This window comes from Hypomesus transpacificus, chromosome 9 (assembly GCF_021917145.1).
Source record: "Hypomesus transpacificus isolate Combined female chromosome 9, fHypTra1, whole genome shotgun sequence".
Lineage (NCBI taxonomy): Eukaryota > Metazoa > Chordata > Actinopteri > Osmeriformes > Osmeridae > Hypomesus > Hypomesus transpacificus.
Window position 1 is genome coordinate 13,998,477 of NC_061068.1, and position 14,803 is coordinate 14,013,279.

General features: G+C 48.3%; 1 protein-coding gene and 1 long non-coding RNA gene across 2 annotated transcripts; both read left to right on the forward strand.

Annotated features, from left to right (window-relative positions):
• Positions 1-2,635: 2,635 nt before the first annotated feature.
• Positions 2,636-7,543, forward strand: LOC124471400. Its single transcript, XR_006956531.1, has 3 exons — positions 2,636-2,707; positions 7,152-7,247; positions 7,495-7,543. It is a non-coding gene; the product is annotated as an uncharacterized LOC124471400 (long non-coding RNA).
• A 221-nt stretch (positions 7,544-7,764) lies between these two features.
• Positions 7,765-9,933, forward strand: LOC124470620 (SH3 and multiple ankyrin repeat domains protein 1-like). Its single transcript, XM_047024554.1, has 2 exons — positions 7,765-8,012; positions 8,622-9,933. Exons 1-2 carry the CDS (start codon positions 7,765-7,767, stop codon positions 9,931-9,933), a joined length of 1,560 nt encoding a protein of 519 aa, XP_046880510.1.
• Positions 9,934-14,803: the final 4,870 nt, after the last annotated feature.

A 14,803-nucleotide genomic window follows, 5' to 3' on the forward strand; every position in this document is an offset into this window, starting at 1 on the left:
TTATATACAGTCATGAACATATATATTTGCAACCATTTTCCTAATTGACGTTTCAAAAAATCGCTAGTTTGGTACGCTAATGTTACAGTTCTCAATTGCACAATAGTCCCGCATTTCTCTGACTAGCATGTCTACAGTTTTAAGTAAACTCCATTAGCAGCAAATTTAGTTTAATATCAGTGCATAACACTACTTGCTTTGGAGATATAGATACGTGCTTGACGACGTACCTGTAACCAAGTGGCGTCCCATTTCCTAGAGCTATGTAGCCCTTACCCCTTACTTTCGAGGGCCAAGGGCTAGGGGTAAATTAAGGGGAAGGGGTAAGGGGAAGGGGTAAGGGGGAGTATTTGGATTCGGCCTCAGTCTCTCTCCATCACAGACACACACTCACTCTCTTTCTCTTTAAATGTTATTACCAAACAGTCCGATCTTGCTGATTTGATTATGAAGTCCTAAAATAAAGGCTTGACAAACCTAAACAACAAACTCTCTTCTTCTACCTCCCTCCCCCTTCTCCCCCCCAGAGAGAGGACGTGTGTGATACAGTAGGTGACTCATGTTGGTGGTGATGTGTGCTATAGTTAAGAATACACCGCATGTGTCCGACTGTAAGCAGGCCACAGCAGTATGTGTGTGTCTGTGTGTGTGTGTGTCACAAATGAGTGGGCGACACACAGCAGCAAGATCAGCTGCAGATGAAAAACAGGTTGAGTGTTTGCAGGGTGTGGTGTGTACCTATTGGTGTGGTGTGTGTGTGTCTGTGTCTTATGTTGGGGGTAGTAAAGAGAAGTAAAAGAGAAGTTTGGTTGATGTTTTACTCGAGAAGACTCCAGGTCTTAGTGTACGGAGAGTTAGTGTTATTCATGGGCGGAGCGGAGGAGACTCCAGGTCATGGGCTCCAGGGCGGAGCGGAGGAGACTCCAGGTCATGGGCTCCAGGGCGGAGCGGAGGAGACTCCAGGTCATGGGCTCCAGGGCGGAGCGGAGGAGACTCCAGGTCATGGGCTCCAGGGGGGAGCGGAGGAGACTCCAGGTCATGGGCTCCAGGGCGGAGCGGAGGAGACTCCAGGTCATGGGCTCCAGGGCGGAGCGGAGGAGACTCCAGGTCATGGGCTCCAGGGCGGAGCGGAGGAGACTCCAGGTCATGGGCTCCAGGGCGGAGCGGAGGAGACTCCAGGTCATGGGCTCCAGGGCGGAGTGGGGGAGTGGGGCTTGAGCCCTGAATGTTGTCAATGTTAGGAATTGAGTTGTCATTTTGGGCTCAAATTAATGCAAAAATAAATAAATGCTAATGTGCAAAATAATTTGCGGAATTGTGCATTCCCTGTGGAAGTTTCAATTTAAGCTCACATCAAACTTTGACTAGGTCCTAGGTTGAGGCTAAGCCCTGAAGGTTTACAACGTCTGGCTCCACCCCTGCTCCAGGTGTATTCATCTCTGACTTTGGAGAGAGCAGCAGCCTTTTTTAAACAGAGATATCAGAATGTCATGTCTATATCCCTTTAACCATCCCGTATATGCCATAAATGTAAATGTAATGCCAGAAAACTGAACATGACCCTTCACTTCCTTTTTTAGTACATCGTGATATCCTTTTTCTCTCTCCTCTCTCCTCCCCCCTTCTCTCCTCTCTTTGTCTCCCCCCTCTTCCTCCATTCCCTATCTCTCCTCCCCCCTCTCTCGCTCTCTGTCTCCCTATCTCTGTCCTCTCCCCCTCGCTGTCTCCCTCTCTCCTCTCTTTCTCCTCCCCCTCCCTCTCTGTCTTCCTATCTCGGTCCTCTCTCCCTGTTGTCCCTCCCTCTGTCCTTCCCTCTCTCTCTCTCTCTCTCCCCCTTCTTCCCCTCTCTGTCAGGTGGGTAAGCGGGACCTGACCCACCTTGGCAAACGAGATGCCCTGCGCATCTTGGCCACATACGAGCAGCCAATCACGCTGCAGATCCGGGGAGGCCACTGGGGGGAGTGTCAGCAGGACTGCAGCACGCAGACGGAGCACTGGGAGCTCCGCCCCCCCGGAGCCCAGCTCCTCCCCCCCGGAGCCCAGCACCTCCCCCTGCCGCTCAGGAGTCTGGGAGGAACCGTGCCCCGAGCCAGCGCTGCCTACCAGGACAGGTAGGACACACACATTTACACACATGTATACACCTACACTTATGTTTACACATACACGCACATATACACACATGAATACACATACATTTAAACACTTATATACACACACATACAGTATATACTTATAAATGTACACACATGAATACACTTTTTTTTTTTTTACATATACATGTATACACACATACACATGTATACACACATATCTATAAAGATAAACACACATACAGACACATGTACACACATATACACGCATATACACATGCACATGCACTTACACAAACAAATACACACATGCACACACACACACAGTAAATGTGTCCGCTCCCTCAGACACACGTTGGTGTGCATGTACACCTTTACACTCACAAACACACACACGCATGACATGCAGGCACACACACAGACATGAGTCCTGACGTGTTCAGTGTTCCTGGTTCAGACCCTGCTGCACCCACATGAGCCTGCCCAGAGACCACAGAGACCACATGAGCCTGCCTCGAGACCACAGAGACCACATGAGCCTGCCCAGAGACAGATACGACTACCTTCCCAGGGTCCCCCACCACATCCAAGATACGGAGCCTGTTGGTTACCAGGTGAGACACACACAGGAGCCACACACACACACACACACACACACACACACACACACACACACACAGGAGCCACCCCTCCCACACACACACACAGGGTATGTAACGGATGTAGCCACGCTCCGTCTCGACAAAGTGTCGTTCGCCACTCGCTGGGCTCGAACACAAAACCTCTGACTTGCCAAGCCCGACCACTACCAACTACGCCAAAGAAAAGCTAGCTCTTCCTTGACGCGGGTGGCCTGATACATACCTGAGCAGTGAGTTTCACAGGTTCTAACTCCGTTACACAGGCACCAGTCCACACAGCCAGGACAGGCAGCAACGGGGTCTAGTAGACAGGCTCTCTCTCACACACACAATCTTGGCCGAGCATAGTCCGGCAGGCATTTGAATTTACAACAGTTGCACACACACACACTATTTTTGATGACATGACGATTGGTTGTGACAGGTATAAATACTCATTAGATAACACCTCTCTCCTCTATAATCGCCCTGACACCATGTGAGGATATCTGCTCTCTACATGGCAGCAATCCATCCACCCCAGGCCTTACACTGCTCCTCCTGCATCATCAGCATGGAGGTGTACATTGAGGTGTACATTGATTGTGGGTTTGGAGGGATACCCCCTAATACATACAAAAAGGCTTAAAAGGGTGAAAAATCTCATTCGCAAAATGACTTCACTCTTGGCTTATCTAAATTACAGTAATGTTACAGTAATGTTACAGTAATGTTACAGTAATACACAGAATGAAAAAGGTGTGTCTGTGTGAGACTATCTCCAGTAGTACTCAACCAATATAGTACTCGTGCGAGTGGGGTTGGTAAGGGATATTCCCACTGGTGCTGTTCGGCCGTAGCCACGAGGTCGGAAGCCGAGTGCCGTAGTTCCATTGCGTCAGCTGAGCTATTAGCCCGAAAGCTAACGTTATGCTAGCAAGATTCAAAGGCAATAACATTGTGTACGGTTGACAAACAGTAAATGTAATTTTACAGTATTTTTGACAAGAAGATTTGCTAGCTAACCAGCCACATCACTGTCCCAAAATCTATATCAAGATTTTCACGAACAAAGTGGCCATACGGCCGCAGCCAGTGGAGCGAGCTGAATACAGTAGGCCTACAGCAAATGGATGTGAGATGACCGCATCAAAGTTGACAATTTCTCCAAACAGTTATTGGCCGGGTTTTACAGATTTGTTAATAACCTCTTAACGCTCAGAGCTTCTTATGAGCGTTCTAAGGACGCTCTCGAACGCTCTTAGAACGTTCTTAAGAAGCTCTGCGTTAAGAGCTTCTTAACGATTCTGGGAAACCCGGCCATTATAATTTGACAGTATGTTTAACAACAAGACTAGCCAGCTATCGAACCATGTCATTGTCCCCAAATAAAATCAAGATTTTTAAGAAGAAAATAATCGGCCATGTGTACAGTTGTTGCTACTGTCGTGTTGGCCGCAGACTGTCTGAAGTAGATTGACTAGCGAGCTGAATAGCGAATGGGATGTAAGATGAGTGACACTGACACACTACATACAGAAAATAAACATTTTTCAAATAGGTAAAAATAAATATTGAAGTCACTCATTGTTGTAAATACAAGTTAGCTTTTAAGTCTTTCAAAATTGTAAATGGACGCTTTGACTCGTCCCTGTTGTTATGTTACTTATCTGTATCAACGCGAATGTTTAATCGCGGAGTGATTTATTGTGAAAAGTCAGAGTTGGATTGTCGTGGGATATTTCAACTCATGGAACGTCTGTCGTCCAATCAGAAACAGCTAAATAAGTCAACAGAACCCAATTGTTTTATAATTTACATTACATTTACATTTATTCATTTAGCAGACGCTTTTATCCAAAGCGACTTCCAAGAGAGAGCTTTACAAAAGAGCATAGGTCACTGATCATAACAACGAGATAGTCCCAAACATTGCAAGTAGCCAAAACATGAAGCATACATTGTGAAAAAGCTAAACAAGTGCCAAAAGGGAAGACCCATAAGAGCATGCAGTTATACAAGTTACAAATTAAAACAACATGAACCACAAAAGTGCAGGACTGTACCTGTGGAAGAACAATCAACAGTAAAATATTTCACAGCGAGTACAAGACTTAACTTCGATATATCTAACCTAAAAGAGCAACAAGTCACTCAATAAGAGTCATTGTGATCCTGGAGGAAACTAACTAACAAGTCCAGCCAAGCATTCTTAAGTGCCGTTGTACTCCCGGAACAAGTGCGTCTTGAGCCTTTTCTTGAAGGTGGGGAGACAGTCAGTGTCCCTGATGGAGGTGGGGAGCTGGTTCCACCATTGGGGGGCCAGGCAGGAGAAGAGCTTGTGTTGGGACCGGGCAGTCTTGAGCGGTGGGACCACCAGGCGGTTGTCTGAAGAAGACCGTAAGTGACGGGTGGGGGTGTAAGGTTGCAGGAGAGACTTGATGTAGATGGGTGCAGTCCCGTTCACTGCTCGGAAGGTCACTACCAGGGTCTTGAATCTGATACGGGCGTTGATGGGTAGCCAGTGGAGAGAGATGAGGAGCGGGGTAACATGGGAGCGTCTGGGTAGATTGTAGACCAGGCGGGCCGCCCGCGTTCTGAATCCTCTGAAGAGGGCGGGTTGCACATGCTGGGAGACCAGCAAGCAGCGAGTTGCAGTAGTCCAACTTAGAGAGGACCAGTGCTTGGACTAGCAGCTGGGTGGAGTGCTCAGACAGGTATCTCTTGATCTTCCGGATGTTGTAGAGGGTAAATCTACAAGACCGGGAGACTGCGGCGATGTGGGCCGTGAGGGAGAGCTCGTCATCCATGGTAACCCCAAGGTTCCTGGCAGAGGATGAGGGGGTCACCGTCTCAGATCCCAGGGTGATTGACAGATCGTGGGAGATGGAGGGTTTAGCCGGGATGATGAGAAGTTCTGTTTTGGCGAGGTTCAGCTGGAGGTGGTGCTCGGTCATCCAGGCGGAGATGTCTGCGAGGCAGGCAACAATTTAGAATGTGATGTTTGTACTTTATAACATGTGATGTTTGTACTTTAGAACATGTCATGTTTGTACTTTACAACATGTCATGTTTGTACTTTAGAACAGGGACGTGCACAGGAATTTTGAAGGGCAGTTGCTCTGGCCTGAAAAAAGGACACCCCCCCGCACAAAAAAGAAGAAAAAAAATAGCCTGCCTACTAATGATAATAATGTAATGCAAGAAAATGCAGGCTTAGGTGGCGGTCGCGTGCAGTACCGCAGAGTAAACAGAGTAGGGGGCATACCCCCTCCCCCTTGTGACTTCCACTCTCGTTGCCCATAGGCTTATCGATTGGAAGTGAATAAGGCTACTTCATGAAATGTTTCGGTGGCGATTTCTAAAATCTAGGTCTACATGAAATTCTGCAGCTGTGTGTATGTGTGTGTGCGTGTGGGGAAGCCGGAGGGGAGAGTTTACAACAACACTGGGACAGTGTTGTTCTGTCTGGGCACGTTCAAACAACATTTAAACAATGCTCAAACAGCTTAACAGAATTTGGCACAATGAGCCTCACACAGAAAGTCTTTATTGTTATTTTTGAACATCCCTTTAAGATGAACACAATGTTTTCCACCGGTTTTATAGATAAAATAAAAAATGCAGCATCATGTTGTGTTTTAACATCTTCCCGGAGTGAAATAAAGTATTTGGTAGAATTGAGGGAGGATAACGACGCATTCCTTCAGTTCAATCTGGAATTATTTATGTAGCTGTTATGCCCCGGGACCCGAGACAACAAACCATCACACACACAGCCTCCCACAACGCCAGTGCACACAGCCTCCCACAACGCCAGTGCACACAGACTAACACAACACCAGTGCACACAGACTAACACAACACCTAGAACCTCAGGCTAGCCTACTTCAGGACGCACACACTCCTGCAGACGCTCTTGCTCTTGCACACTCACAAACACACTCACAAACACACTCAAAAACACACTCACAAACACTCTCACAAACACACTCACGTGTTCAGTAGACGGTGTGTCGCCAGATGCTGAGAATGGAGGAGCAGAGGAGGGAAACACACACCAGCCTCCCTGGTTATTTCTCCTCCGTACACTAACACCAGCCTCCCTTTCAGAGCAGGGTTAGAGGACTAGTAGTGAGTGGTACTTGAGGGAGATATAAGTTGGTTCTAAAGCACTGTAACCAGTTCATCTCCAAAAGAGGACAGACTGGAGGGAGACAGGTCTGATGAGGTTCTACAATACAAGTTAGATGTCTGTCCTTCGTTGTGAGGGAACAGATCCTAATTAAGAAGGCTCTCTCTTTCCCCTCCTCATCCCTCTCTCCTTTTCTCTCCCTCCTCATCCCTATTTCCTCTCCCTCCTCCTCATCACTCTCTCCCTCCTTATCCCTCTCTCCTCTTTTCTCCCTCCTCATCCCTCTCTCCTCTTCTCTCTCAGGATCCAGAGCTGTCGAACCGTGTGCCCAAAGGACAAAGCTGTCTGATTGGCTGCTGCAACGCCAACCTGGAGGAACCCAGCAGTTTCCACAGCCAGGTCACTATTTGTGTGTGAGAGAGTGTGTGTGTATGAGTGTGTGTGTTTGTGTGTGTGAGAGTGAGTGTATATGTATATGTGTGTGGGTGAGTGAGTGTGTGTGTACAGTGTATCGGCATGTTTTATACTTATGTATGTGTAAGCATGCATTGTATAATAGTGTGTGAGTGTGTGGTGGTGTACTGTGGTGATGTATTAAGTGCTGTGCCATCACCACCTCCATGTTGAAGCGTGTTTCCGTCCCCAGACAGAGGATGAGGATGTGATACTGGACAAGTCCCTGGGCTACCTGCCCCTGCACCACGAGCTGGACAGTGGCCTGGGCTGGACGGACGGCAGCATCCACCAGGGGGAGCTCTCAGGGCTGGATACGGAGGAGGGGGGGCTGGATGAGGGCCTGCGGGGGGGCGCGCCGGGGCCCCAGGGCGGGGGCTCGTCCGAGTCCTTCATCTCCTCTGAGCTGAGCGACTCTGGCTTCTACAGCGTGAGCACCGGAGAGTTCCGCCGCTTCCAGAGAATGCTGGAGACGCGCATGCGGCTGTACAGCGCCCGCCTGCACGCCCCAGAGCCCTGTGACAGAAGAGAGCGCAGGGACAGCTGCCAGAAGAACCACAGAGAGCTGCTGGAGGCCATCCCCGAGACCCTGACTGTCCAGCCCCAGCACCAGCCCCAGCACCAGCACCAGCATCAGCATCAGCATCAGCTCCAGTGCGCCCCCCTGGGGATGGGAGGCCTCACAGCCCCTCCACCTCGCGGACTCTTCAGGTAACAGATGTTTTCCTTTAGATTTCTTTCATTTCCCTACTAATTTTGCACATAAAAATGCCAAATTAACTTTTCAAATTCCTTTGTTGGTTTTATTTAGAAAGTAGATTAACCCATTAACCAGTTAATGAGAAGCGTCACAAATATGTGATCGTTCAAATGTGGGTTCCCCAGTGTAACATCACAAATATGTGATTCTTACATTCCAATTGAATATTTTCCAATAGACAAAAACTATGCGACAAACTCTTTAGTATGGCATTGCTACAAGTTTAATGCTGGGTAACTTAGCCTGGCAGCTATCTAAGCTAGCCAGCTACCACACCTACGTGCTACTATGATGCTAATGTTACTTGCTAGTCTTCTAATTGGTAGATTCTGAAGACATACTAAAGCGTTTGTTGTGTAGTTTTTGTCGGAAAATTGGAATGTTCGAATCACATATATCCAACATTACGCTGTGGTGCCCACTTTGGAACGCTCACATATATGTGACGCTACTGCTGGATGGGTTCAATTGTGTTTCTGTATAATGTTAAAACATCAATGATTCAAATTGAGCAATCGTTGAGACATATTGGTGTTCTTGCTCGCTGTCTCTCTCTCCAGGGTATCTTCAGTCCAGTTCCGCAAGGCCGATCGTCCGTGTCTGAACAGACACAGCTCCAGCAGTGGCTCCCTCTTCACCCAGTCTCTGGCCCCCCTGGCCCTCCCGGGAGCCCCTGGCCCCGTCCTCTCCACCTGCAGTACCCCCTCCGGCCACCGGAGGCCCTCTGAACCGGCGCTGCAGCATTCTGGCTCAGTGTCGGCGGGTGCGCTAAGGAGGAGCCGGACCCTCCACCACCGGCCGCCACCCCAGGAATACCGGCGGCGCGCCAGCCACCCAGCCTCTCCCTCCTACGCCACGCTGCACCACTGCGGAGGGGTGGCAGCGCCACCTAGAGGCCTAGAGATGGGCCTGCTGGAGCAGCCAGGCCTCCAGCCCCCAGCCGGCCTGGCCCTTTCCCCCCAGCTGCATGCCCCCGTGCTGGGGGAGCACCGGGGAGCAGGGCCCCTGCCCTGCGGCCCCTGCTACGACAACAACGCTAACCAGCTGGCACACAGCCGGCGGGTGCAGCACGGGAGGAGCTTTCTGATGGAGCTGCCTGCCAGGGAACGAGAGCGAGAGAGGGAACGAGAGCGAGAGAGGGAACGAGAAGGACAGCGGGAACGGGAAAGAGACGCTCGCTTCCATTCCCTGGGCCACCCTCCCCAGCAAGGAGACATCCACGACACGTGGCCCAAGCCGGCGAGTCGCCAGTCCCAGGGCTCTGGGGGCGGCGGGGGCCTCTACAGCACCCTGGAGGGCCACGTGGGCACCGGGACCGGGCCGCTCGGCGCTCCCGCCTCCAGGAGCGGTCTCCAGAACCAGAGCCTCAACACCGCTCCCACCCCCCCACGCCTCTCCAGGAACCAGATGCTGAGGGAGCGGGCCCTGCGGCTGGCGGACGAGCGCAGCGGGATGAGCACGGACGAGGAGAGCCACGGGGACATGCTCCGGGGCCGCTACTGGAGCCGCACAGAGAGGAGGGAGCACCTCCTATTGGCCCGCGAGCAGCGACATCAGCAGCAGCAAGCCCGCGGGGGCGGGGCTGGGAAAGAGGGCGGGGTCGGCGCGAGGGGCGGGGCTACACGAGAGGGGTTGGTCTCCAAGGCGGTGGAAGGCGGGTCCCAGGGGGGAGGTGGGGAAAGGGGCGGAGCTTTGGGAGACGGACGGAGCAACACGGTCCTGGAGCTCAGCCACAGGAAGTTGAGTCGCATGCGGAACAGGAAGGTGCTTGATGATTGGACGACGGTGGAGGAGCTGCTGACTCATGGAACGAGGATGGGGAGTGGAGAGATCCTTTGTCCCAGCTCGCTGCTCACTGTTACCACTGTGTGAACACAGACTGTGTGTGTGACATGGAGAGAGCAGCACTGTACACCCTGGGCAGCAGAAACTCAGCCAATAGGTTTGTGTGAGTGAGTGAGTGAGTGAGTGAGTGAGTGAGTGAGTGAGTGAGTGAGTGAGTGAGTGAGGGAGTGAGGGAGTGTGTGTGCACACGCGCAAGAGTCACTGTGTTGAGAACCTTTGAGAAGTGTGTGTAGGTGCATGACCAACTTAAGAACTTCAGCAAGTGTGTACTTAAAGGAGAGGATGCGAGTTCATTCGATATCTCACAGAACACACTGATGATCCTGAGGAGAAATCTCCCCTGTAGGTACAGGCATGCCTCCAATGGAAGAGATTTCTAAAAGCAATACTGAACTGCAAATGTATCAAGCTAAACACTATCACTTTTTAAGGGTGGCTTCTACGAAGAGGTCACAGTAAAGTATGTAGCATTAATGTTACGGCCATTTGAATCAATGTCCCATACTGTTGACCGCAGACAGTCACTTTTGATACACAAACTCAGTTTACAGTCATCGCAGAGGAGTGCAGTGTTTCATGAACTGAAAAAGATGACCTGTTACCCTTGAACACGCAAAGCAATCCTACACTCCTCCTCGTGTAAGGTGCGTACTCTTTATATGGCATCATGACACCTGCGTCAAATAAAATGATCAAAATGAGGGAGAAGAAGTTGAATTCAAACAATATGCTGACACAAACCAAGAAAAGCAAGATTTTATATATACTTTTACCGTTACATTGGGCCCGTTTACCATTTACACACAGATTCAACGCTAAGTTGTCATTCAGAATGAACGACAACTTGAACAAACTTTGAGCTGGACTGTTTAAAAATGTCTGTTTAGCTCCTTCCTATGGCTCTGTCAGTGTTCAATCTCAGGTTGGGCTCAGGAGTTTAACAGACCCCTGTCAGATGTGACACAACTTGGTTCCCACCATCCACCTTGGGCACCCCCACAAGATCTCTGACACATTCCAACACTAGACATATCAAGTAAAAATCTCCAATGGCATGTGTGCTGTTTAGCTAGAGGCTAAACTCGACCCATGACAGTAAACTGAGTTCCCTGAAAACTGATTGTCAGGGATGTTCTGAGAGGGGAGAAAATGGGAATTCATACTGATGTTCACTAGTTACAATGTCAAGGAGTTATTAGCGTTTATACAGATGTGATTTTCTGACATTTGTCTATGAGGCATATAAATCCCCAAATGATCACCCAGTAATATTCATGGGAGAGTACTGTAGCATGTGTCACAGATCAAAATGTGTTGTATTGCATATCAAGGATAAAACTGGTTCCGGGGAAACCTTTCAACCTTCGATCTTTCTTATAAGGTGACAGCAAAGGCGGTTTCTAAATTCCCTAACTGCCAAGGAAGGACATAAAAAACTTTTGCACATTCTTTTACATATAAATAATTATTAGATTTTTCCTCACAAAGGGGACTTCGGCCAGTGGACTGTAGATATAATTATAACGTTTGTCGCTATTTAGTTCGATTGCAAATTGCTTTTAAAGGAGGTTTGCCGAAAAACAGTAAAGGTATTGTAGGTTATATTTGTGTTGGATATATTTAAATATTGTTCTCGTGACAGTCACAAAAACGTGAGAGAAATTGTTTGTTTTTATAATTTGTAAACAAAAAAGAAAAAAAATCTGTATCGGACTTTGTTTACCATTTTAGCAGAGTGAACAGTAAAACTAACATTATTTTGCTATTTTGAACCGTATTGCTACTGCTCTTATTCTGTTGAAACCTGTGCATAAGTGTTCTGTTAGTGGCTTGGAAGGTTCGGGGGTTGTATATGCGCATGTCAGGGTCACACAGGCGTCGGTAAAGCACACTCTCTTAACAAAGCGTTATTATGGTATTCAGGGATGTTTACAAATCCATTAGTTTACATTCAGTGTTGGCTGTATGTGACAGAGACAGAAAGCGCTCCACAGTGTCACTAGCTGTGTGGCTCATAGCATCCTCCTGTTAGCTGCACCTGATGTCGAAAGATCACAGACAGCTTATTTGCACTGCGTGTTTTATCACATAATTAAAACTTATTTCACGCAGCGTGCATTTGGCACACACACACACTCGCAGCAAGACTGACAAGTGTCTGCCTGACGAGCAGAGAGAACGAGTGCGTAAAAGAGATCAAGTATAAAGGAGAGAGAGGAGATCGAGGGAAGGAAGGAAAGCGAGCAACGTAGAGACTGAAGGAGGGAGAAAGAGAGGAGAGAGGTGGTGGGAAATCAAAAAGGGGAGATTGAGTGAGAGATAAAGCATGTCAGATGTCTTAAAAACAAATCTTTCCTCAAGGTGTATGTGTGCACCGTGTCACACTCGGCATGACTCCACAACCCTGCATTATGGATGAAAATAAGGGGAGGATGTATTCTCTCCATCTATTTCCCCTCTCCATCTCTCCTTCTCCCTCTCCCTACCTCTCGCTTCCTTCTCCACTATGTGAGGATTAAGAGCGCTGAAAATAGCTCTCCTTTATGAAAGGAAACATAGAAATGCTCGGTGGTGGGGACTGGAGCATTGCACAACTTCAATGTCTGTATGTGTGTACGGGTTGGCACCTTTTCACTTTTCAGACAAAACAATACTTTTTGGGATATGTGGTTGTAATAAAGAGATTTTAATTAGCTACAAAAATGGCTTTGCCTGTGTTTCTTGTTGTTAAATAGTGTTTGGTGAAGAAGAAAAAAACATCTGTCTGGTTACAGTTGACTGTCGTTAGGCAGAGAAATCAAGTCCTATTCCTTCCTCCATAGATTTTTTTTATTTTTTATGTGATATTTTGATGCAATTCTTGTTGGACTGCTGTGTTCTTATAGACAAGGTGAGAGAGATCGAAAAGTGCACAGTTTTAGTCACAGCAACTGCTTGCCGATTAGATAACTATATTTTGTAGTTTTGTTCTGGCAGTTGTTGGATTTAAGACCACTGTGCTGTTATATTAGTCCTGCTTTGATCACTGTGCCTGGTAGCTGAGACATAGTAACTTTGTCTGGGAAATACAGACCAACCCTTGACTCTGACCACAGAAATACTGCTGCACTTCTGATCCTTGACCTTCCACTGAACCTTCTGTACTGTATTCTATTTATATGTCCTTTTACATGCAGCATCCGCTATGCGAACAAACTGTAAAAAATGTTTAGAGATCTAAGTTGCACAATGGGTGCCTGTAACAGATCTGTCTTTACTTTGTTAAAGGAGAGGTCATACTAAAGACAGATTGCAGCCTGATCTGGTATTACAATTATTGTCAATGCAGAATCCCAGTCAAATGGTTTGATCAAATCAAGACCAGGTTTAATGGTATGATAAAAAAACGCAGACAATACATGTAATATTCATAGCCCTACTACATTAAATGAGCCAAGAACGAATTCAGATCTGGATCTAAACATCCGATCTAATGCATCTAGTGAGACATTTCAACCCAAGGCTGTTCTGGTAAGTGTAGTGTGAACCATCCTGACATGCATAAGCATGAGGTACTGAGGCACATGCTAATATGGCCCCGCTCTCTTGTCCTCTGAGCCTGACGTGCTCTCTGGTCCTCTGAGCCTGATGTGCTCTCTGGTCCTCTGAGCCTGACGTGCTCTCTGGTCCTCTGAGCCTGACGTGCTCTCTGGTTCTCTGAGCCCGACGTGCTCTCTGGTTCTCTGAGCCTGATGTGCTCTCTGGTTCTCTGAGCCTGATGTGCTCTCTGGTCCTCTGAGCCCGACGTGCTCTCTGGTTCTCTGAGCCCGATGTGCTCTCTGGTTCTCTGAGCCTGACGTGCTCTCTGGTTCTCTGAGCCCGACGTGCTCTCTGGTTCCCTGAGCCTGACGTGCTCTCTGGTCCTCTGAGCCTGACGTGCTCTGTGTCACCACAGCTTTCATGGAGCTGGGAGCTGCTGCAGAGGCCATGATGACACGCACAGTCCAGGTCCTGATTCCCAGGACCAACAGGTTCGGTCAGGGTTCACCTCACTTCAAATCAAGCCCCTCTAACCCTCAATCATTAAAGAAACCTATTTCGAAGACCTGTGGAGCTATGAAAGCAGGGCAGGAGACAAGCTTGCTAGCTCCCTGGATTAAAACAACACAACAGGTGGAAGCAGGGAGGGAGAGATGGGTACGGAGATCCACCAAGCCCCATCGAATGGCCTGTTCAAACACAAGAATTAGCGGACCATCGAAGTGACGGCTATCCTTGTTTTCTAGACTCACAGTAACACCATGAACAACACCGTCGACCATCTTGTATTCTGCACTGGTCCAGGAGCAAACATAGCCCACCGTCACCATAACAACAGCGGAGTTATATAAGCGCTCTGAAGGATGAGCAGTTGGGTAAGCTCATCCCTCAATCTGCCTTGTGGTCGTTCAGCAACACTTCAGTTCATCACGAGGGAAGGTTCCAGGGATGTGTTACATCTGAACGTCTAAAAACAGGAAATGGGGCACGATGTGTCACAATAGTGAGCATCATTTATGCATGTCTGTGTGACGTCCTTGTGACTGTAAGGAGCGTATATGAGCACTGCTGTTCATAACCAGTGAGTCAAAAGCTTAATTAAGACTTGTGCATTTGAATGCTTCTTTAAAAAAAAAAAAGATTTTACCTCTGTTTTACAACGAAAGGCAGTAGTGTTTTTCACTTCTCATATTGAGTTACAGAACTACACTCCAAGCATACAGCTTCCTGACAAACATCTTAGTGCTTCCCCGTACTGCTTATTGCCGTTATGTGAGCTTGTACCGTCTCGTGGTCGTTGTGTGACACAATGTCATTTTGCACGGCAACCTCACTGGCAGTGTGGCTGCAGCACCCCCCTGTGGAACAACTAGACACA